The 21742-nt window shown below is 44.9% G+C and overlaps 1 protein-coding gene across 2 annotated transcripts in view; it reads left to right on the top strand.

Moving 5' to 3' along the window:
• cpne5b (copine Vb) overlaps positions 1 to 17743 on the top strand; it is a 58309-nt gene extending 40566 nt beyond the window's left edge. For both annotated transcript variants that reach the window (XM_057029867.1, XM_057029868.1), the window contains 11 exons: positions 3762 to 3803; positions 3927 to 4002; positions 5022 to 5075; positions 5303 to 5364; positions 7253 to 7299; positions 8120 to 8301; positions 8378 to 8505; positions 9403 to 9505; positions 12942 to 12999; positions 13402 to 13475; positions 13801 to 17743. In XM_057029867.1, the coding sequence (XP_056885847.1) occupies positions 3762 to 3803; positions 3927 to 4002; positions 5022 to 5075; positions 5303 to 5364; positions 7253 to 7299; positions 8120 to 8301; positions 8378 to 8505; positions 9403 to 9505; positions 12942 to 12999; positions 13402 to 13475; positions 13801 to 13992 (1018 nt within the window). In that variant the 3' untranslated portion in view covers positions 13993 to 17743. The remainder of the gene's footprint in view (positions 1 to 3761; positions 3804 to 3926; positions 4003 to 5021; positions 5076 to 5302; positions 5365 to 7252; positions 7300 to 8119; positions 8302 to 8377; positions 8506 to 9402; positions 9506 to 12941; positions 13000 to 13401; positions 13476 to 13800) is intronic.
• Positions 17744 to 21742: the final 3999 nt, after the last annotated feature.

The following is a 21742-nucleotide window of genomic DNA, read 5'->3' as shown; positions in this document are numbered from 1 at the left end:
TAGTTTGTAGCTCTGGTGTTGATATCGATACCACACAGCCGTTGAGGCAGGCCAATAGGATGATTGAATGTGTGTGTGTGTGTGTGTGTGTGTGTGTGTGTGTCTGTGTGTGTGTGTGTGTGTTAAACATCTCTTTTAATACTTCTTATTTTACATTCTATCCTATGTTTCTGCACATTTTTTCTGGGTTGCACTCTAATTCCAAGTCCACGACATGTTGAAGAATAGATTTAATCACCTCCGTCTTTAGAGAGCGCCAGCCTACTCAAGTACAGCAGTTAATTTATTCTAATTAGACCAGCGATATAGTTCAGATATGTTCCTGCTCTTGCACGCTCCGGTGGGCACAAGTGAATGTACAAAGAAGGAATGAGTTCGCCATTAAACTTGGATTAAAGGCTGCAACTTTTTCACAATGTGACAAGTTGAAATAATGGTTTTAAGGTCAGAAACACAAGGATGGGGTTGTGTAAGGTTTCCAAAAACAATGTTTCAAGAGCAGGTTTGGATTTCCAGGAAGTATGGAGAGATTTGTCCACCAACTCTCATGATGTGGCTTTTGATAAATGTCTAATTTACCCATCTTGTGTGTGTTTTCTGCTTTGCCTGGACGTCCTCAGTGACTCCTGGCTTTCAGCTTTTGACTGTGGATTGTGTGATTTTCTTACATTCATTAAAACAGTCTGTATGTGGGCTCCAGCCCATGTCTGAAGCACTAACCCTCACAAATGTAACAAGTGACAAAGAAAAGGTGCTTCAGCGAGTCTCTGCGGCAGCAGATTGATTTTCCAAAACCCAAAAATTAAAGAGTGAACCAAGAGAGGAGGAACGTTCCCACTGGGTTCATATCTCACCAACTTCTGAGAAATATAACGGCATTCGCCAGAGAATTGATTGGTCCTTTTGTGCATGTTTATCTGTCACTTGGAACATAATTTCCTCTGAAAACAGTGGAAACATGTTTCCGTGGTGATTTGGCCCCGTGAAAGTTTAAACAGTATTGTCGCACGTGCAATACACAACTTCAGCTTCTGGGTCCGGCGTCAGAACCCTCAACAGACCAAATGTCCCAAGTTGTATTCAAAACGAACCTAAAAACTAAAACATCAAATCTGAGCAGTGACACTTATGTTCTCTGTTGCTGTGTCTAATTTCTTTTTGGACATTTTTTTAATGTCACCAAAGCAACAATCTTGTGCAACAAAGTGGACAAGTACCCTTGTCTCTCTGTCAATGGGAAAATGGTGCTGGTGAGGGCGAGGACACCAGTGTGACAGCCCAGATCTGAGACGCTGCCAGGGGCCGTTTGGTCCGCTCCCTGTTGACAACCTTGAAGAATATTTGAAGGACAAAACTTTGTATATATAAATGCAATGGGGGAAACTCCAGCATGAGTTTTAATACTTTAAAACGTATATTTTTACTGTTTTCAGTTCGTTTTGTCTGCATTCCCGTCACCAAATCCAGCACACTGGATGTTTAAAAGCCAATATTTGAGGCATTGGACTCAAACGCCACGCTTGGTTAATTGCGCAGCTGTTCTGTGGCACTGATGGACATTAGCAACACTTTTTCTCAGACTGCAAATGCAGGTCTTCACTTCGCTGAAGCAGCGGCGGCAGATGTTGGAACTACTTTGCTCATCGTGTCTGTCGGATGTTTGACGACAGAAAGAAGGTTTAACAGGAGTCACATGATCGTAGTAACCGAAGAGGAATGAAGAACAGATGCAGATTAATTGTTTATGGTCTCACTTGAGGACTGAGAACGTGTTTCTATTCAACATCAAATAGTAGTTTTTGTGTTCATTGGGTCCATAATACACCAGTAATGTTGTTAGAACACATTCTCTGAAGCCTACATGATTTCTGCAGGACATTAAATTAGACCTGAAGGATGAAGAGGAGGAAGAAGGGGACCCTGAGTGGAGCGTATCCTCATTATTTTTAATTAGCCATCAACTGTCTTGGCCACGAGGCCAAAATAAATGCCGCCGCCGCAATATATAGCATGTGGGTAGTTTCCAACTGGAAAAACATGAAATATAGTGGATGGAAAGCAATTGAAAAGCCTAATACTGTAGGAACTCTGAAGCAATGCATGCTGGGAATTATACGCTAATCATCTCTTCAGAAAGTGATTCTAATTTGTTGACTGAACGCGTGCATCCATCAGTCGATCGCCCATTAGTGAGCCAAAAGGAAGTGAAATTATTCAAGTAGAAACCAAGAAATCACATGAAACCTCTAAAGAAATGTGGAGAAGAGAGACTCGTCTGTATTTCCTTACAGTCGGTGCGGACATTCATGCCGGTCACCATAAAGCTGACTCAAACTCATGCACCGGCGGCTCGCAGGTCACGGAATTACTCGGTGTTTCTCCCCGTCATCCGTGAACCTCCATTAATGAAGAGGATCCACCATCGCTCAGGATGCCTGCAAATAGCATCGGAGCATATCCGCAGCAGATGAGTTCTTGAGTGTATGTTGTTGTTGTGAAAATTCAAGTGGCCACTCCAACATCCGAGAGGGTCCTTTTAATGTGCATCCAAGTTCGGATGGGCAATCCAATAATGGGAGCTGCTGCAACAGTGGCAGCGTGCTGGTGCAACACAGACGACATTTAAACGGCACACTTACGCCTCATTGGCAGCGGCTGCGTATGGGTTGTTGGGAGTATGGGATGGATCCCACCCGCGTCTCATCTCTGCCGCTCCCCTGTATCTTTGTCACCCACGCAGGAGGAAAAGTGCCTGCCGCCAAGGTGACAGGCGAATTTCTCTCGCTCGCGGCCTTGAAGACGCCCTCAAAAGAACAAACTGTCAAAAAGGCAGAGTGACGGGAGCCAGGTGGCTTATTTCAGGGATCTTTTAATTCCTCGCTGACAAGAAAGAGCCTCTGATGTGCCGCTCGCTTCTGTTCTCTTTGGCTCTGAGCTGGTGTCATTTCCAAGTGGGGAGAGAGGGGAGGAATGGGGGTGAGATCAATGTGACTCAGGAATGAGAGTCCAAAAAAGTGCTCCCTTCCCCCCGTGGCTCTGCAGGGACATTGTTACAGCAGCAGTTATTTAAAGTGCTCTGGTACTTTTCTCCTCCCCTGATGTTTTATTTTTATTTTTTTTTTGTAGTTTTGGAGTGTTGAAAGTTAACACACGCCGCAGTGGGAAAGTTGCTGTTTTTGCACAAAAGCTCTAAACAAGTTGACTGTTTGTTGCACAGAAGAAGGCGCAGATGCTGCTTTCAATTCCACTCTGGAGTCAAACTTCTTTTCCTAAAAGCTCCAAATAGTAAGAACGAGCCACATTTGGTTGGGAAAACCTCGCAGGCGCAGAGGAAAAGCCCAAATTTGTAGCTGCATTCTGCTGTCCTTCATTATAAGGATGCTAACAACATTAACACGGGTTTAAACAGGGTTTTGTTACTTCTGGGTTATAATATAGTCCAACCCTTCAAGCCTTAACTGGGAGGTTTTGCTGGAGATGTTGGCCAAATCGACTCATTAACAACTCTCTCTCTCTCTCTCTTTGAAATGTCACGTTTCATTTGCACCTGCAGTCAACGTGCAGCACGGGAGCGGCAGCACGCACGGACTGATTAAAATCTGTGATGCAGGCTGATATGGGGATGGACCAGTTCCTCACATGATGCTTCCTCCCCCGTGCTTCTTTCCTTTTCCTCCAGAGATAACATTTATTGCACTGTATGTGGCATCTTTCACATCTTTTTCAACGGCGTATCCTGACATCGTGCTTTTTTCTTCCAGGACAATCAAGGTGGAGGTTTATGACTGGGACAGGGATGGGAGGTGAGCCTGTTTACCTTTAACCTGTTGCTAAACCTTTTACAACTTCCTGGCCCAGCATTTTAGTCCCAAACATCTGCTGTCTACGTTTCTTCCCTGTAATCTTTGTGCTTTTCCTGGTTTTAGCCACGACTTCATTGGAGACTATACAACGAGCTACAGAGAGCTTGCTCGAGGGCAGAGCCAGTTTAATGTGTATGAGGTGAGCGTGGCACCAAAGAAATGACTGTCTTCATGTTTTCAGAGGTTATGATGAATTGATCGTTTTTGTCGTTGCATCTGTTTTTGACGGCTTGTGTGTCCCGCACGTTTCGTTGAACCTGTTGGAATCAGACTCGTTCATTTTTAAGCAAATGTTTCAGGTGGATGTTAGCTCATAAAAATGCCAAACTAAACAGCAGACAGTGTCATCTTTATTCCGCCGCGGTCCGGCGGCCTTCAGCTGAAGGACAAAGCCCTGCGTCTTGGACGTCAGCTCCATTATCCAGCACTCTCGACTCCCCCCCCCCCCCCCCCCCCTTCCTCAGTGAGACTGAAAGGCCCTTTAGCTTTTGCATCAGCAGATTGTTGAGTGTGTCAGACAAATTGCCATCCCTGCATGTTAAATTAGACGCTGTCACTTTGGTATCTCGCGGGCGCAGAGGAACAAGGTAATGAGCTGAGACATCTTTGGCGTCAGGACTGAGGTTTCTCTCTCCGCACTCTTTTGAAATACTGGTAAAAATAAACGAAGCCTTGAAACTTCACGCTGTGCCACCTGTCATCCGTGGCGTCCAAATTCACAAACCCGACCCAGTAAGCAGCGTGATGGATGTGTGTAAGATTCCTCAATCGAGGCAGAGGACATCGCATTTTAACGCACCATCGAATCAGCTAAAATGCCTCGCAAAATGCCCGCGATGGTCAGATTTCCAGTATTTAACCTCGCCTATCCAGTGAGTTTGGATGGCGTTCCCCACCTGCATGCATAAATAACTTCTGCTTAAATGAGGACGGGGTCAGGGCGGCCGAACAGCCTCGTCGGGAATAAGAATTATGTCGGCGGAACAGGAAGTGCTTGCGATGTAAAAGGGCACTTTAGTGCAAAGCTCAGGCCATCAGCAGACTCCTCCCAACGAAGGGTCACCTGTTGCACCCCCGTCTGATGTCATTGTCTGTCTGAGGATGGGATGTTTGTTATTCAGAGCCACTTCTTTAGCTTTTCCTCTTATCTGCATGCAGGTGATTAATACTAAGAAGAAAATGAAGAAAAAGAAATATGTCAATTCTGGAACTGTGAGTGTTGATTTTAATCATCAGTAAAGTGATTTTCCACATTTCAGATTGTTATTTGATGCTACTTTTAATGGTAATTTCACTCTAGCAACAAAGACATGAGAACGCAGCACAGACGAAGCTCATTCTGGGCTTGAAAGGATCAGTCGGGAACCCCTGAACTGCGGCTCATCGTCTTTCCTGTGGCGGAATTTAATGATGCGCTTCTTCTTGTTTTTCAAATTCAGGTGACCCTGCTCTCGTTCTCAGTGGAGTCAGAGTTCACCTTCTTAGATTACATCAAAGGAGGGTGAGTGGGAACGCCGACCGGAATCCTTGCCGGCTGGGTTTGAAAAGTTAAAAACCAAACTGGTCGGGGACCATGTAAAATGTTGTTATACAGCTAATGTTGACAGCTGGCAGCTAAAAGCTTAACAGTGGTTCCAATAGTGCAGCAGAAGTCCTATATTTTAGGGTGTTGTGGCCACAGCTCCAGTCTGACATCACTTCCTGCCATTGCGGGTTGCGACGCAAGCGATCAGGTGATCGCCTGTTTCTTTCAGCATCAGTCTCAACACCCTTCACAAAACTAGCATGTCTTAAGGAATCTGTCCCAATGGGAACTTAAATGTCCCACTAAACCTTTTAGCTGTAACATCTGGAACCAAAGTGCCTCGGTGGCAGGTGACAACCCCGCGACCTCAGCTTAGGTGAGTGACCTGACATGTGGCTATCAGGACTGTCTCATGACAAGCACGTCTTGGTGGCAGGTAGATCCAGGCCGTCGTCCTCCGCTGTCCCACCACAGCAGGCTGGTTGTCACTTGGTTTACAGGCTGCTGCAGCGTAAACAAATGTGACAGTTCTTGCTGACAGTTGATGTATGGAACAATAAGCTTAATGTTTAGCAGCCGCGCTTCAGGAACATCGCTGTCACCGGTGCCCCCCTAACATTATTCTGCCACTTGTTGGACTATAGTTGGTCCACAGAAAAATGGCTGGAATTTAGGAAAGTGCGCGATGAAAAATCGATAGAAAGAAATCTGTGGCTATGGTGCGGATGGGACTCGTTTAACCAGGACTGATAGATGATGTTGAAAGATGCCTCAGTTTTTGGGTCCTCTTGTTAGTCACCGTTGGGACCGTGAGAAGATGAACCGCTATTTCAGTTTCAATAGTATAGAAGCTAAATCAAAGGAAGTTTTCAATTTGTGCCACCTGTACCCACTCTAGACTGAACTGGGGCCCAGAGGCCAACATCCCTGTGACTGAATACATGGTGGTGAAACACAGAATTGATGACTACCGTCAGATTTGTGTCAGATTGAAAGATGTTTATGAAGGATCCTCTTTTTAGAATCAGCAGCTTTTCCACAGCAGCGTCTCCGTCCCGACGTTGCTTGACGCTGATGAATGTGGACAGATACACTGCAGATGGTAACTGCTAATGACAGGTGCACAAAGGCGTACTCTCAGGCCGCAATGCTAGCTTATAAAGATCTTTAGCTCTCGGGCTATCAGCCCCTCCACCCATGTGCATAATCCAAGTGAAGCAATAACAGAAGCCCTCAGACTGAACAGATCTACAACAAAACCTGAACCAAAAACCCATTTTGTGGGGAGAGTGACAGATGTGAAGACAGGCAGACTCCTAAGTGAGTAACATTAGCTTCAATTATTAATTAGCTTTGCAGAGTGATGCAGTGACGTTCTCCGACCCCAAACTCAAATGTTAATCTGGCCCTGTGAAGCATTCCATTCTTCTTCCTAATGGAATGTTTTTCTGTTACTATATATATAAAAAGTACAGATACACCAAAACCATGCTGATAGATCCCTGACTCATTTCATTATTTCAGTTTCTTCTCTTTTATGGAGCCCTGAGGGCCTCCTGCCCTTGTTTTGAATGAACACCAAGTGGGTAGCACTTCATCAGCAGGGAAATTGGATTATGATCATTTCTTTAGTGCTCCATCAGGCTAATTGTTGTTTCCTCTCGTCCTCGCAGAGGGAAAAGTCAGACAAACTCGCAACAACTTCCGCAAATGACAAACGATTGTCAGATTGTAGCTGTTTCTCCCATCAGATATTACTGTGCTGTTACGTAAGATAGCAGGGATGTAATGAGTGTTGTTATTGGAGGCTGGTCTCTGTCATTGAGTTTTCTTCTCCCGTGTCCTCCTCTCGTTCCCCTTCTAGGACGCAGATCAATTTCACTGTGGCCATCGATTTCACAGCATCTAATGGTGAGTGATCCTCACTGCAAAGTTTCCGTGTGTGCGTGAGGAGGGTGAGAACCGATCGCCGTGCTCTTTGATCGTGACATGTCCAATTTCAAAATCGATCGGCCCAAATATACAAACAAGCATGCGGACGGACAAACGCGGGGACGCGTCCCGTACCCAGCGGGGTGCAGCTCTTCCAGATGTCCTCAGTGCTCCGTCAATAAAGATTATAACAGACTTTCCCACTGAAGTGAAATGAAAGGTGTTAAATCCTCCACTTGACAAAGTCTGTGAAATCTAATAACGGTCTTTGTCTCATTAATTACAGTCACGCAAAGTGTTCTGTGAGACGCTTCCACCCAGGGCTGAATCACAGACATTAAGAGTGTAAAAAATGTGGTGGTATGCTATTCTTATCGATTTAACCAAGACCACGGGAGATTAAAAAAATAAGTTTGAATGGTTTTGGAATCTCTGCAAACAGCTCAGTCCTTCTGGGTTTTGAGAATGTTACCCTTCGTTCTTCTCTGTGGACACATTTTTTACATGAAAAAAGAATTTTAGAAGCTGTGAAATGAGGATTGAAGAAGCCGTTTTATGAAGATTTATCAGGTAAAGTGTTATCGATGCTCAACGTTGGCGTAGCGACAGGTAACTTCGGTGCTCCTAAAGGAAACCCTTAACACCTCGTTTATCCTGCTGCTCTAATCCCAGATCAGCATCTGGTAATGAGAGGAGCTGTATAGATCACAGTCACCTCCCAATGTTGCTTCATCTTAAGGTCTGAACAAGGAATGACCTTTGGATCAGAAATGTCACCCAGGTTCACCTTGGTCCACAGGTAACCCCTCACAGTCAACCTCTCTGCACTACATGAACCCCTACCAGCTCAACGCTTACGCCATGGCGCTGAAGGCCGTCGGGGAGATCATTCAGGACTACGACAGCGACAAGATGTTCCCGGCTCTGGGCTTCGGAGCCAAACTGCCCCCGGATGGACGGGTGTCACATGAGTTCCCGCTGGTGAAGCCGTGTTGATTTAGTGGCTGTTTTCTGTTGAGCAAATGCAGGTTGGAGCCTTTTCTTTCTTATTTCCCAGAATGGAAACATGGAGAATCCCTACTGTAATGGGATTGAGGGAATATTGGAGGCGTATCATCAGAGCCTGAGGACAGTTCAGCTGTACGGGCCGACTAACTTCGCTCCTGTGGTCAACCACGTGGCCAGGTGGGAACACACACCACTTTTTGTGCCACCATTCCTGTTCTGCACTATCCTATAGCATAATAGCAACATTGCTAACTACCGCCTTTAGCCGAGGCATTAGTAGCCTGTGTTAACTGTTTAGATTAAATACTATGAAATGCTTCTGTTGCTAATGTGGCATTCATCTTCGCCTTCTATAGTCTCTTATTTCAGGGAGACAAAAACCTCCTCTAATAATAATTTCCACAACATTTAGAGGCGGTTTTGCAATCAAGAATGATTAAAATCAGAACATCTTCCATCTAGCCGCTGAGTTATTGGGCGCGAGTCTCACTCATCTCCAAAAGTATCGCTGGGAATGTTTCTTGGTGGTGATGCATCTGATCCTAGATGTCAGTGATGCTATTTGCTGCTCGGAACGGCTCAGGCGCGATAGATTATCCAGAACAAAGAGGCAGACTTTTGTGTGATCCCCCCTCGGAAGGAGGCCTATAAATTTCTCGAGAAATTCCGTGACTGTCGGTTGGGTGAGCTGTGCCCTGACTGCAGATTTACAGGCAACGCTGTGAATTTCTAAGGTTTTGCAGAAGCCGCCCGCCTCACACGGCGGCGGATTTATCCAGTACCGAATCTGGTGAAACAGTTTGCAAACCGCGATACCATTTGAGCGGCTTTCCGGTCCATACCCAGTTAATTATCCGTGTGGTTCCACCATATCTGTTAATTAAAAATGAAAATTAAAACAGGTGCACTGAATCCAAACAGAAATAATAACATTACGGTGTTGGTGTTTAGCATTTAAATAGCTGGTGAATGCAATGATATGTAAATTGAGCTGGAAGCTGCTTTCTCTAGTTTTGCTCAGTGAGTATTTGCTTTTCCAACTTTGTGAGTTTGATTCCTCTTGTGAGTCTGCAGGTATGCGGCGGCGGTGCAGGACGGCTCCCAGTACTTCGTGCTCCTCATCATCACAGACGGCGTCATTTCTGACATGGCTCAGACCAAAGAGGCCATCGTGAACGTAAGGACGAGAGTATGACCACACACAAACAAACAACATACCCCCTCCCCCCCCAGTAAACATGGGTTTGTGAGTGTGCACCTGCGTTTCTGCATTGTTCCCAGCACCGTCTGTCTTTCTCACTGCATCAAATGGCAGGTGGCCTCAGCTTCTGCCCCTCCTTTACTGGACCCCCCGTCCCCCGTCCCCCGTCCCCCGGCCGGCTGCAGGCACAGAACACCCAGCAGACTGGATTTAAAGGGAATTTGCGACTGTTACTCCAAACATTAGAACAGCCACACCTTCCTTTTAAGATCTTGCCTGCTGCTCTATCTCACCGCCTTCACACTGACGCCTGCTGATGCTTGCTGCTTCCACTGCTTTCCATTTTTACTACCCACCCTCCCCCTTCCCTCCCTCCCCACCCTCCCCAGGCAAGGGAGGATGCGCTGCTGATTTTATGCTTTATCGTTCAAAAAAGAGAGGGGGGAGAAGTCGGCGTGCCTACGTGCACTTCAATCGCGCTTTAGTAGACATAACGGACGCCGACGCTCCTGAAACCCACCTGTCAATCATTCCCTGTCCCCTCCTCTGCTCGTGACTGCAGGGTTCCTCCGCTGCATCCTTGGTTCCTCTCTGCCGTAGAGACCCCATCTCTTTGGATTGATCCCCCCACACACGAGTCGTTCTTTGTTTCCATTGTTAGCCTATAAGAAATTGGTCCGCCGCATCGGCTCCGTTGGCCTTCTCCTCTCCTTCTCGTTACCTATCGGTACATCGTGCTCCATCTCTGTATCGAAGGGACTCATCACAGTCACCACAGACTCCAGATCAGCAGAACCAATTAACCCGGGATGAGCCGCTGCTTCACGTCTGGAGTTTGAAACTCCTCTGCAAATGAGGTGTTGTCTGCGTATCTGTCCACACTTTTGTAATGAAAGCTGAACCAGTCAACATCAGGGCTGCACAATCTGTCTGGTTCTGTGACTCATCGACAGCAGCCGGCAAAGACGGGATCCAAATGAAGTGGAACCGATCCTGAGGCAGGATTAACGTTGTTGATGGTTTATCTTTTCTTCCTCTTACTGGGAATCTTTGTCTGCTTCAGACATGAGGCAGCTTGTGGTTATTTAGATCCTGTGAGTTGTTTACTGAACCGTAGACACCGACAGCAAACATTACAGGTTCAACTCTGCATGGTTGTTCTCCTCAGCCTGATGGGCCACTAAATCCAAAAGAGTTCGAGCAAAGCTAAAGTTGACTGTTATCCTATATCCAGTGTGTGTGTGTGTGTGTGTGTGTTTTCTCACATTCATTACATATTGAGTACCAACAATCCTCATTCTAACTGTGAACTGAGGACAATTTTGGAAAGTGGGGACATTTTGCCTGATCCTCACAACTTCGAAAGACTGTTTAAAAACATGGTTTAAGAGTTGAGGTTAGAATGATCATTCTGGATTTATGCTTTCCAAACCATTTGCTTATGTTGTTGAATTGCTTCGTGTCACAGGAAATACATGGAAAACTCACGGAAACACATGGAAAATTCATGGAAAAGTCCAGCAGTGTGTTCCACGATGGTTTTAAGTCCATTTAAATTTCATTGCCATCGCTTTGCGCCTCCTTTCACTGATGTGAGTGGAGTCCATAGAGCCCACAGCTGAAGCGGAGTGTTTGCTGACTGTTTTGTTGTCTTATAAAATGGATCTGAAATGTGAGTGTGACAGAAGGATGGCAAAAGTGGGGCAGGGTGGGTTGCCAAGTTATTTTAGGTGGCATCTGATGTTCTGACGGGTGCTTCTGTCTCTGGCTAAGTGCACATATCTGCATGCGTGCATGTGTGCGTGCGTGTGTGTGTGTTGATGAACATATTGAAGTGCTGTATTTGAGCTGGTGTCAACTATGCGCTCTCATCTTTGTGGCAGAAGAGGTTACCTGATTTGCCACAACAGATTTTTCTTGTTCAAAAGATTAAAACTCTTGGAAGTTGTCTGCTATCGCGCTGGTTCCCATCACCCTGTTTAATATTAACTGAGAGTGCATGTGGGTAATGTGGAAAAAGAATTTCAGAGTTCAGAATGCAAAGAAATCTTCCATTTTGTAAAAAGCACATCTGACTTTAGCTTGAGGTCGCTCGTGAATTATGCATTAACGCTTTAATGAGCGAAATAAGAGAGAAACGCATTTGTCGAACAAGTTCTGACACTGAAGTCACAAGGCAGCTGTTTGGGCTGATGGAATTTTATCACCTGCATAATAAATGTACTGTTTTGGCTTCATCTGTGAGCGTACCCACAGATAGACAACGACGTTTCTTCTGTTCCCCTTTTTGTAATTTAAAAAAAGAAGATTTGAAATAGAAGCATCACTCCAGAATACCGAGATAATAACTTTTGCTTGACTCCGACTTCGCGCCGCTGCTGGAGATCGCAAAGCATTACGTGTCTTCCATCCAGTAATATTCCACCGTTGGTTGGATTCCAGTTATATTGAAAGCTTATATTGGTGGCTGCGTGTGCCGGAAGGATCTAAAACAAACATCGGAGTGAACCTGAACTCTTTCTAAAGGGCAGCAGGGAGCTCCAGTTATTCCTGTGTGAGTGAGGAAATCAAGGTTTCTCTCAGTGTAGTAGTTTGTCAAATCTGCTCCCATACAGGCAGATCAGCTGCTATGTATTGTGGGCCTAAGCTCCCAGAGCAGAAACTCCCTAAATCACCATCCAATCAAACTTTCACAGCCCGCCTGGCTTTAGCGTAGGTCAGGTTATCCAAATATTTTCTTTGGTTCTGGAGCAAAAGCAAGTGATTTTACGGACTCATCAACTTGACAGTTTGGTGTTCACTCCTCATCTAAACGTTCGGGACGCCCGTGTGACCCGCGGTGTAGCTCGGGAGTGGTTGGGAGGGCTGCCTGAGGATGGTCGCCGTGGTGATGGAAGCCGGCTCCGCCTCCCTCTCCTGCCTCTCCCAGCTGACAGCTTCCACCTTATCAAGTTTGCAAGGATTCATAAACACATCGTTGTTTAGTTTTTATTGTGCCGAATAATCACGGAATGACCCAGACAGGAATGGCATCCATTTGATTGCTTTATTTTTCTTTGTGGGGGGGAGGATATGCCGCGTAACAACTTGGGCTGTGAGGATGTGGCCCATTTTTGCACGTTATCTATGTGTCCGCTGTAAGCAGTGAGCTTAATCTCTGCTCCCCCGCCTGATAGCCAGCATGCAATGGTCACACATATTGCCATGCCAAGATAAGAGCCATGGAGAATCCAGACAAGAGGAAATGGACTCATGGGTCATGAGATATCAGAAGGGAAGCAAGCAGAGCCCTCTGGCTCCTCACACCTTATTTCTTCCTCTCTGTGCCTTCTTCAAAGTTATTTAGCTAATTGAAAAAAAGAGTGTTTTCCTCTTTTAGCCTTTTATTTGTGTGTTGTTTGTCTCCCTGCAGGCCGCCAAGCTGCCCATGTCCATCATCATAGTCGGAGTAGGTCAGGCTGAGTTTGACGGTACAGTGAAGTTCTTCATCTTTCAGACAGAGACATAAGCGCCCCTCTGGCACCAACTCGGAAAAATAATGACTGCAAATGTTTGAGTCAGTGGGGAGAGAAAAGGCGGAGGTGGACTCCAACACAAATACAGAGGAAAGTGCTGAGGTTAAACACAGGGCTTCTGTATTTAGAGCGCATGATTATAAATTACACAAAGGCTGCAATGAAGGAACGATTAGAGGATTAGATGTGTTTTTTTAATAAAAAAGATTACTGCTGCAAAGCTGTACAACCACACACACACACACACACACACACACACGGGGCAGCTCCTAAAATGAAACAACGATGACATGTCATGAGAGGTTTGCCTACGTTTTATTGTGCGTCAGTGAGTTTTTGTGATCTTGTGTCTTCCAGCGATGGTGGAGCTGGACGGGGACGACATCAGGATCTCATCCAGGGGGAAGCTCGCAGAGAGAGACATAGTTCAGGTGAGACTCTTCTTTCTCACACTGCTCCGGACGAATCTCGTCATTGCACCACTTTTCTAAAACATTTCGGAATCCACCTCGCCTCTAATGACAAAGATCAAACGCGATCTTTTAATTGAGGCTGGTTTCATTCCAGTCGCTCCTGAGAGAAGAGCGAGAGGATTAGTGACGGATCGGTGTCTTTAAGCTTGCCGTAGCTGGGAAATATTGACTAGAGTGGCTCTGCGGATTCCTCCTCTCTTCCCAAGAACAGACCAGATGTTCCCGACTGTGTGGATGCTGTCTGTGCATAAATACGCTCATGTTTTCCCTTCTTTGTCCTCAGTTTGTTCCGTTCAGAGATTACATGGACAGAACAGGCAACCACGTGTTGAGCATGGCCCGGCTGGCTAAAGACGTGCTAGCGGAGATCCCCGACCAGTTCATCTCGTACATGAAAAGCAGGGGGATCAAACCCAACCCGGCGCCCCCTCCCTACACACCCCCGGGACACACACACCATCACACACAGATCTGAGGCTGTCCTGTCGGTGTTTGACTGAGGACTAACAGCGTGCAGCTGCCGCAGAGCCCTGCGGGAACTCTCTGCCTCTTGTGTCTCTGGTACAAATGGGAGCCGACGCACCAGGAAGTGGTCGGATTTTACACCTCCAGCAGCACTCGGAGCAGTATTTTATTGTTTTTTCTATTTTCATTGTGTTGATTTGTCGGTTTTCTCCCGAAGAGAGGCTGCAAACCGTCCCAGGACTGGTGGGTGACAGCCTTTTACTCGACGCTACTCGGCAGTTGACTGTTTGATGTCTGATTTTGGCAGCAGGTTGGTTCAATGAGGTCGTATTGTGGTTCAAACTTGTGCCTGTCTGTGATTGTTTCTCTAAGTATATCAGGACACGTGAAGATTGACCCGAGCTCGCTCGTCGGTCCTCGTTGTGGCCTCTTCCCAGTGATATTTTCTGACACCCTTCCCCTCCTAGAATTAGTTTTTATATTTGAGACTACTGCCAGGGTGTGATAGAGGACCACCGTTTAACCCGTAAAACATGACTTTTCATATTCGGAGGTGTTGAGTTTATTTACTTCTTTGTTACTAAATGTGTAAACGAGCATGTCGTTTGAGAATATAAAGCCCGACATCCCAGTATATTTATTATCTAATGTGGCATGGATGTATCAGTTTTGACACCATTATTAGCTTTTAGTTTGAATCAACTGCACAAGACGACGTGACAAAAAAAGCACAAAATATCCTTTCTACAGGGGAGAGATTACATTTTTAAAACAAAAACCGGCGAATCACTTTGGCTGATTTTGAGAGCTGTCAGCTGAGGAGAGGGCGGATTAATTCATACGTCTTGGTCGTTATTACATTTCTGCCACTTACTGACCCAGGCTTGTTGTCAGTCAGAGAGGAGACCTCAGCAGGGCACAGCAGGAATATCAATGAGTTCATTATTATACTTGCAGATATGCAAAATACCAAACTGAACATTAAAATATAGACACTTTAAAAAGCCATGTATTTATAAAGATGAGAACCTTTCCACCATCTCAGTTGCAGGACTTGATTTGGATGCACGAAGAACGTTTTATCTACACAAGAGGCGTCAGGAAGCGACAGGGACTCACACAAAGATCCAACTGAGTATATTCTATATCCTGTAATAATATTATTTGGCAGAAATGTTACCTCATTTCTGGTGCTTCACTGGCACAATGACAGGGGACATTGCATGATTATATAAAGTATATTATATGTATAATGGAGCATGAGCAATATTGACAAAAGATAACACACGCTGACTCAAACGAACGTCACAGAGGAAAGGCAGCGTTCTCATGCACCAGCTGCGGTGTCCAGAGGCCGGTGCTGCACATCTCAAAGCCCCCGGTGGCCACGCATCAGCGGCTTCATAACCTCCGCTGTCATGGAGTTGGACGCCGTGTGAGTCAGTGAAACCGCAGCCGTGGCGCTTCCCGAAGATTCCGTTTTACAGCTTGTTCCCTCTTCAAGGCGATTGCAGCCGTCCTGCAGCAGCGGGCTCACAAGTGGCCTCGGGAGTCTTAGGATTAATGTTCATTACGTCAATTAAGTATTTCGCCGGGGTGCAAAGGCATTAGCAATCTGCCCAAACCACAGGAAAACAAGGACGCTTTTCTGCTCGTCCTGTTTGTTTTTGTGGCCTTTTACCATCTGCGGCAGCGAATCAGATTCCCACAGATCCCACAGATCCCCTCTTCTAACGCAAACAAACGGACAAACATCTGCCAGACGTGCAGCAGCTGTAAGAAGTCCTGTTAGTGCACCAGGAGAAATGTGCCTACAGCTTCTGACTCTCTCACTGCCACCGAAGTCATCACATTCAAACTAAAAAACAAGCTGTAGTAGTATAATTATACACTGAACGGAACTCAGGCTTTTGCAAATTGACTGTAGCATTTTTTCCCCCCTACGGTTCCTTGAAACACGCAGTTTTGTCTTTAACAATCCACTGTATTTATCCATATTTAAACTTCAATGTGCTATTGTCAACACTAGGGAGTGAAATCTCGCTGAACTTGTCACAAGCGCCTCTGTCACACGGTGGGAACCTTTTTGTTGAGCCATAAAGTAAAAATGGAAATGTATTAAATATGAAGATAAGCAAGATTTATGAATATTTTCATATCTCAAACCTAAGTGATCGGCCTATAACCTGATCGATATTCCAAACAAGCATGTCTGCATGTGTCCCAGTGAAGACAAGGTCAGATTTATTATTGTTGGGTCTTAAGAAAATTCAATTATTGTAGATGTGCAGCAAAAGGGCACATGTTGAATTATACCTCATTTACAGTTAGCAGATAGCAACAGTTACACATTATGAATGATGATCTATTTGTTTGCCTTTTGTTTTAACCTGATTTCATAAGCTGCCTGTCAGATCATTGCCAACCTGCAGCATCACGCCTGTGTCCACGGTCCAGCTGTTCACACATTACTTCTGCACCTTTGCCACCTTGAGACCACCTGATGGAATGTGAAAACCTCCAGGAGATTTAATTTCATTCAGTGCTTGTGAACAACAGAGAGAGCAGGTCACAACCCGCGTAAAACAAATACACAAAATGGGAGGAAACGCCACACCGATTTAAGAGCCAAGCGACAAGAAGTATAAGACAGCAATAAGAATTACACATCAATAGAATGATTTGCATTGCAGTGTCACTAGATCCACAACGCATCAGAAAAAAACTTTATCATGTGTGAATGTTGAGTTTAAATCTGATATTTTCACCTTTTTAAAAAACAACAACATCATTTTAGGGAGTTAGAATTTTATTTGAAAAAAAAAGAAAAGGAAAAAAAGCAGGGTTACAAAAGTCACACCGGACCAAAACGCGGCTCAGGTTACAAAAGAGCATCTTACAAACCCGCCACCTAGTGGAGTGGAGGAACCAGTGCACCACTGCAGCCTAACCTAAGCTGAGCTGCGAAACTGTTCTCGGTGTTAGCGTTAAATCGCAGACACATTCATCTCCGATAATTGTTCTTTTCTTCCTGTATTAATCTTCTTGTCCTTTGTGGCGCATCATCATGCAGACAAATAAACGATGCTACAGTGACAACAACAAGCTGTAAAAGGTGTCCTTTGCTTTAAAACACAAGGTGATGCAGACGAATTCAACCGAGCAGAAAATGTGCTGCTCAAATGTAGCAAAAATAATGCCTTATTAACGCGTTCTCCTTCCTGTTGACTGCTTTTTGTTCATCCCCGAAAAACATGTGGGTGGATTTATTTAGAGGAGGGATAATAAGTTAATGATTTAGTTTTCTTGTCAGTGTGAGATGTGCATCAGAGAACGAGGGCAAAAAACAGTTTACGGATTCCAGCGTTTGTCCCTCTTTTCCGCCCATCACATTTATTCAGTTCCTCTGGCTCATTATGTGGATTCTCCACCTGAACCCTGTAAAATAGGAACCCAAGCAGATTCCATGCATGTCGGTGGCAAACGTGGCCGTCAGCTCTGTGGTCTGTTCGCTCTTTCTTGTGCCTGGTTCTACAAACATTTCTCCTTTGGACAGTGCTTGAAGCTGTAGCATGTTACAGTTGATTTATCCAATTATTTCTGCCCACTTTCATAATTATTTGTTTGTTTCCCAATTTGCATGATTTTCTTGACTTTTCTTTTCCTTGAACATGATTGTTGTCATATGATGGCATGTGAAATGCTTTGTATTGGATTGCCTTAACTGAAAAGTGATTAAAATGACTTATTTTACAAAGGTTTTCAAGCCCAAGGTTTTTGTTCTAGGACAGATTCTCTAAGAGAGGGACTTGTCAAGGAAAAACTCTTCAAGTGCACAGTTGACATGATTGGAGCCAAATCTCCATTCTTGAGAAAACATGTTTCATTTCATGAACCCTAACCCTCACCCTTTGTCAAATTTTGTTTAAAATGACAAAATCATATGTAGAAATGAGGTCATTTTATTAAATTCCAGAAGAAAACTAAGGAGGAAGCCTCTCATTTCCACCTATCAGTGTAAAACCTCCTCCTTCCTCCAAGCAGCTCTTCTATACTTGTGCATGTAGCTCACGTTGCCTTCAGTGTCTCACAGCGAAGCCTTACAAAGGCAGACGGAGCTAACAGCGACCTTCCATTGTGAACCTGCAGCATGTTCTTCAGCAGAAAACAGTAAACCGTAAAAGTCAATTACAAAATATTGTGTCCTAGACAACAGCTCCATCTGAGAATTTGGAGGGTTTCTCAGAACTTGTGTAACCTCACAGCCTTTCAGTCGGGACCCAGACGCTTGTGTCTCCTGCCCATGATGAAGGGGCTGGAATAGGTCACAACACTCGCACACCCTCCAATTAAACGTCGGTTTCCTTCTATGGGACTTGAGGCGAGTTTAAAACCTCCCACCGCATCTCTGTTTCCGTGCTGATGCACCGACAGGAATGAGGAGATAATGAGAGACACAGCTGGGCACAGCTGGGACGCTCACAACTGACCGACTGCTGCCAAGCGGTTGTGTGACTTGGTCGCTGGAGACACAAAACCAGCAGCTCTGCAAAATCGAGCCCAGAGCAACGCGACTGAGCCAGCAGTTAATAAAAACACTCTCGCACCAGAGATAACGCTTGTGCGTTTCCCCATTAACTGCTTTCATAACCGCGTTCTTACGGGAATTTAAATCAACCCAGACATAGCCTGATTTGATAGATGTTACTAACCTATAATAGGTTGAATCTTCTAGATTTCATGTGGTTTCTTATGCAAGTACCAGCAGTGTTGAAATGCCCGTTACCATGGTAACGTGGTTTTTGGGCATTTGTACCAATAAGGTGGAAAAAGGTTTGAAATTCTCACATTGTGCGTGAGTCCATTTAAGTCCTGTACTGTGAGACCCGCCTCAGTAATCACACATCATTACCATCATTAACTTCCTTGTGTCTGTAAATGGTCAAAATAGAACCATTTGTGAGAGCAGTTCAGGTCTCTGGCAAACTGGTGTCAAACGAAGAGTTCTGAGGCTGCTCTTCTCTCCAGAGGTGACCTTAAATCCTGGTGGGCGTGTGCAACCACCAAATATTCATCAGGCACAACTCACATTTCAGAGTTTTGGATGTAAAATGGAAATAAAAATATAGCTTCTGTGTTTATCTTTGCAGAATAAAGGATGATCTGCTGACCTTTGGCTGGAATATTCCTCTCATGACCCAAATAGGGCTGAGAGTTTGGGCAAACCTCGCCTGATTTTGACATTCTTCTGATTCAGCGGGATGGCAGGTGCAGCCAGCTAATAAGAAAACTTGCTTTGATGTGCCATTTTGAAAGGTCACTTGCACCAAAAATGGGTCTGTAGCTTTCTTCTTCTAAACCTTAAACCTTCTCTTATTCGGTCTACCAGTCCTGATAACTAGCGTACCTGTGAGGGAACACACGGTTCCTATGTACATTCATTAACACCTCAAATCCATATATTGGTAGAACTGTAATGGTAATACTGGTATCATTCCCAATTAGTCAGCTCTGATCTGAACCAAAGACCAGGCAGAGCATTTGACATTCAAGGATATTCCTGGATTTCCTTCTGATTATCTTGCAGGTCAAAACTTTGAGGCCACAGGAGATCTGTGTCAGAACAAAGATGTGACTTAGAGCGGCTGCAGAAAAACTGTGCTCAATAATTCAGGAACTGCACAGCCGCTGCTGCGGACATCCTGAATCTAAAGCCAAAGGGGACGTGTTGTCATAGCGCTGCAGAGGTCAGTTATTGGCAATTTTATTCAAAACTCTTCTTTCGCCTTCTCCCACATCGGGAATGTAAAATCATGGTTCTCTTTAAACCCAGCTGAGAGTGCTGGAATACGAGACTGCATATTTTCAATAGCTAGTGAAGCTAATATTGATACTTATTGAGTTGTATGCTGAGTCTTTCATTCCACTCTACACAGTGGAGGTAGTGAGTAGCCAAAATAAGCTCATTTATTGAGTAATGATGCAGAACATGGGGGAAATTGATTTTAAAGGGTTCTTTGGTGACTTAAACCTACGTACAAGTAGGTACAGTAGGGGTTTCGAATCATTCCCAGCATGCCCTCATGCCTCAGCTCCACAGCGAATGCCCCCCCGACAAATATTAGGAAATCATCTACTAATGAATTCTGAGAACAAGTGTGTCATGACATACAGGAGTGGGGTCAGAGAGAGTGGAGCCAGAAGGTTTCGATGCTCCGGAGTGGGGCTTGGGTTCAAAGAGTCCTGGTGCAGCAAAGACGTCTGTTTATCCACTTATGGGAACATTCTGTTACCGTGTGAACAAAAGCTCATCTTCATCCCAGAGAGGCTTGTGGAAACCTTCTGAGAACACCTGCTTCCTCGGGCTGACTCAGCACCGACAGGGGAGGACGATATTTCTCCTCTGCGCTCTCGTGTGTAGATCTAGCATTTCTTGAAATAAATTAAACTTCATAAACCCAGCTGAGCTTCACTCACGGTTATCTAAACACCGAAGCCAGGCGGGTCAATGCTGCAGCAACGACGTCACCCTGGAAGCCCTAACAAATAGCTGACTGCAGAAAAGTCAACAATAAACTTAATAAAGTGTATCGGAACACAAAGGCAGCATCCTGTGGGTCAATAACATCCCTCCCATATTTCATAATAGCCCGACATGCATATTTATGGCTCATTAGAGTAATAAACAGCAGAGAAGGTCCACTACCAGGCACCATAATGAATGCATTAAGGCAGCAGCAGCAGCAGCAGCAGCAACAGCAACACTGAGACAAATATGTACTGCCACTATAGAATGCCCACATATGGAGACGTCAGTGCTGAGGTCCAAAATCTACTGACAGCTAATTTATCATGAGAAGAGCAGAAGCTAATAACTGTGAAAAGACAGAAACCATTAAATAACCACAGCACAGAGGTGATTCCACAGCAGCGTTGTGTTTACGTTGGCTCTGCCTGGAATCTAAAGCCAAAGGGAAGTTTCAGGAGGAGCTTTAAAGAAGAACTCAGAACTGTAGGTCAACTCGCTGTTTCACAATCTGTCCATAATTCTCAACGTTCGCCAGTGAAACAAAAAGATGTTTAGTGGCATGAAAGCAGGCTGTGGAAAAAAAAGCAAGGACACGTTTCACAATCAGGAGGATGCGACAAGGAGGGATATTTTATGGCATATGAACCTTTTACAGGCTGAGATGTTTCTGCAGGTGGACTCAGCAGGACAGTCAGCAGACTGCACATAATGCAGGTAAAGGGTTAGGTGCTTTTTTGATGTTGAAATGAAGAGAAATGAATGTTGAGTTAGGGTTAGGGTCATACATGCCTGCTACAAATAGCAGCAGGCATGTAGACTTGGTGCAGGAGTACATTTTAAAAGAGAACCTTATACAGTGACGTCAGCACAAAGGTGAAAAAAGTAGAATAATCCACAGTGATGTGACGAGATGCTGTTATGTAAAGGGGAAAAAACAGGTATCCAGAGATGTTTTTCAAGAGGAGGCTCAAAAGGAGGCAGGCTTTGAAAGCCTCTTTCCTCCGTTTCTGCTCATTTCATTGAAAAGCCACAGATTTCCTTTTGTAATGTCGCCCAGAGAAGATGGAGGCCGGCAGCACAGCTTGGTCGGACACCACCAGTTTCATTTTATGGTGACAAAAGTCAGGTAACAACGCCACAACTTTCTGTCCATTACAGGCAGAATAGCTTATAAACCATTAAAGACAGAAATAGACATAAATGTCGCTCTCGTTGACAGAAATACATCTAT

This window comes from Takifugu flavidus, chromosome 4 (genome assembly GCF_003711565.1).
Source record: "Takifugu flavidus isolate HTHZ2018 chromosome 4, ASM371156v2, whole genome shotgun sequence".
Classification (NCBI taxonomy): domain Eukaryota; kingdom Metazoa; phylum Chordata; class Actinopteri; order Tetraodontiformes; family Tetraodontidae; genus Takifugu; species Takifugu flavidus.
The sequence above is the reverse complement of the archived record's forward strand: the minus strand, read 5'-3'. Positions and strand labels throughout refer to the sequence as shown.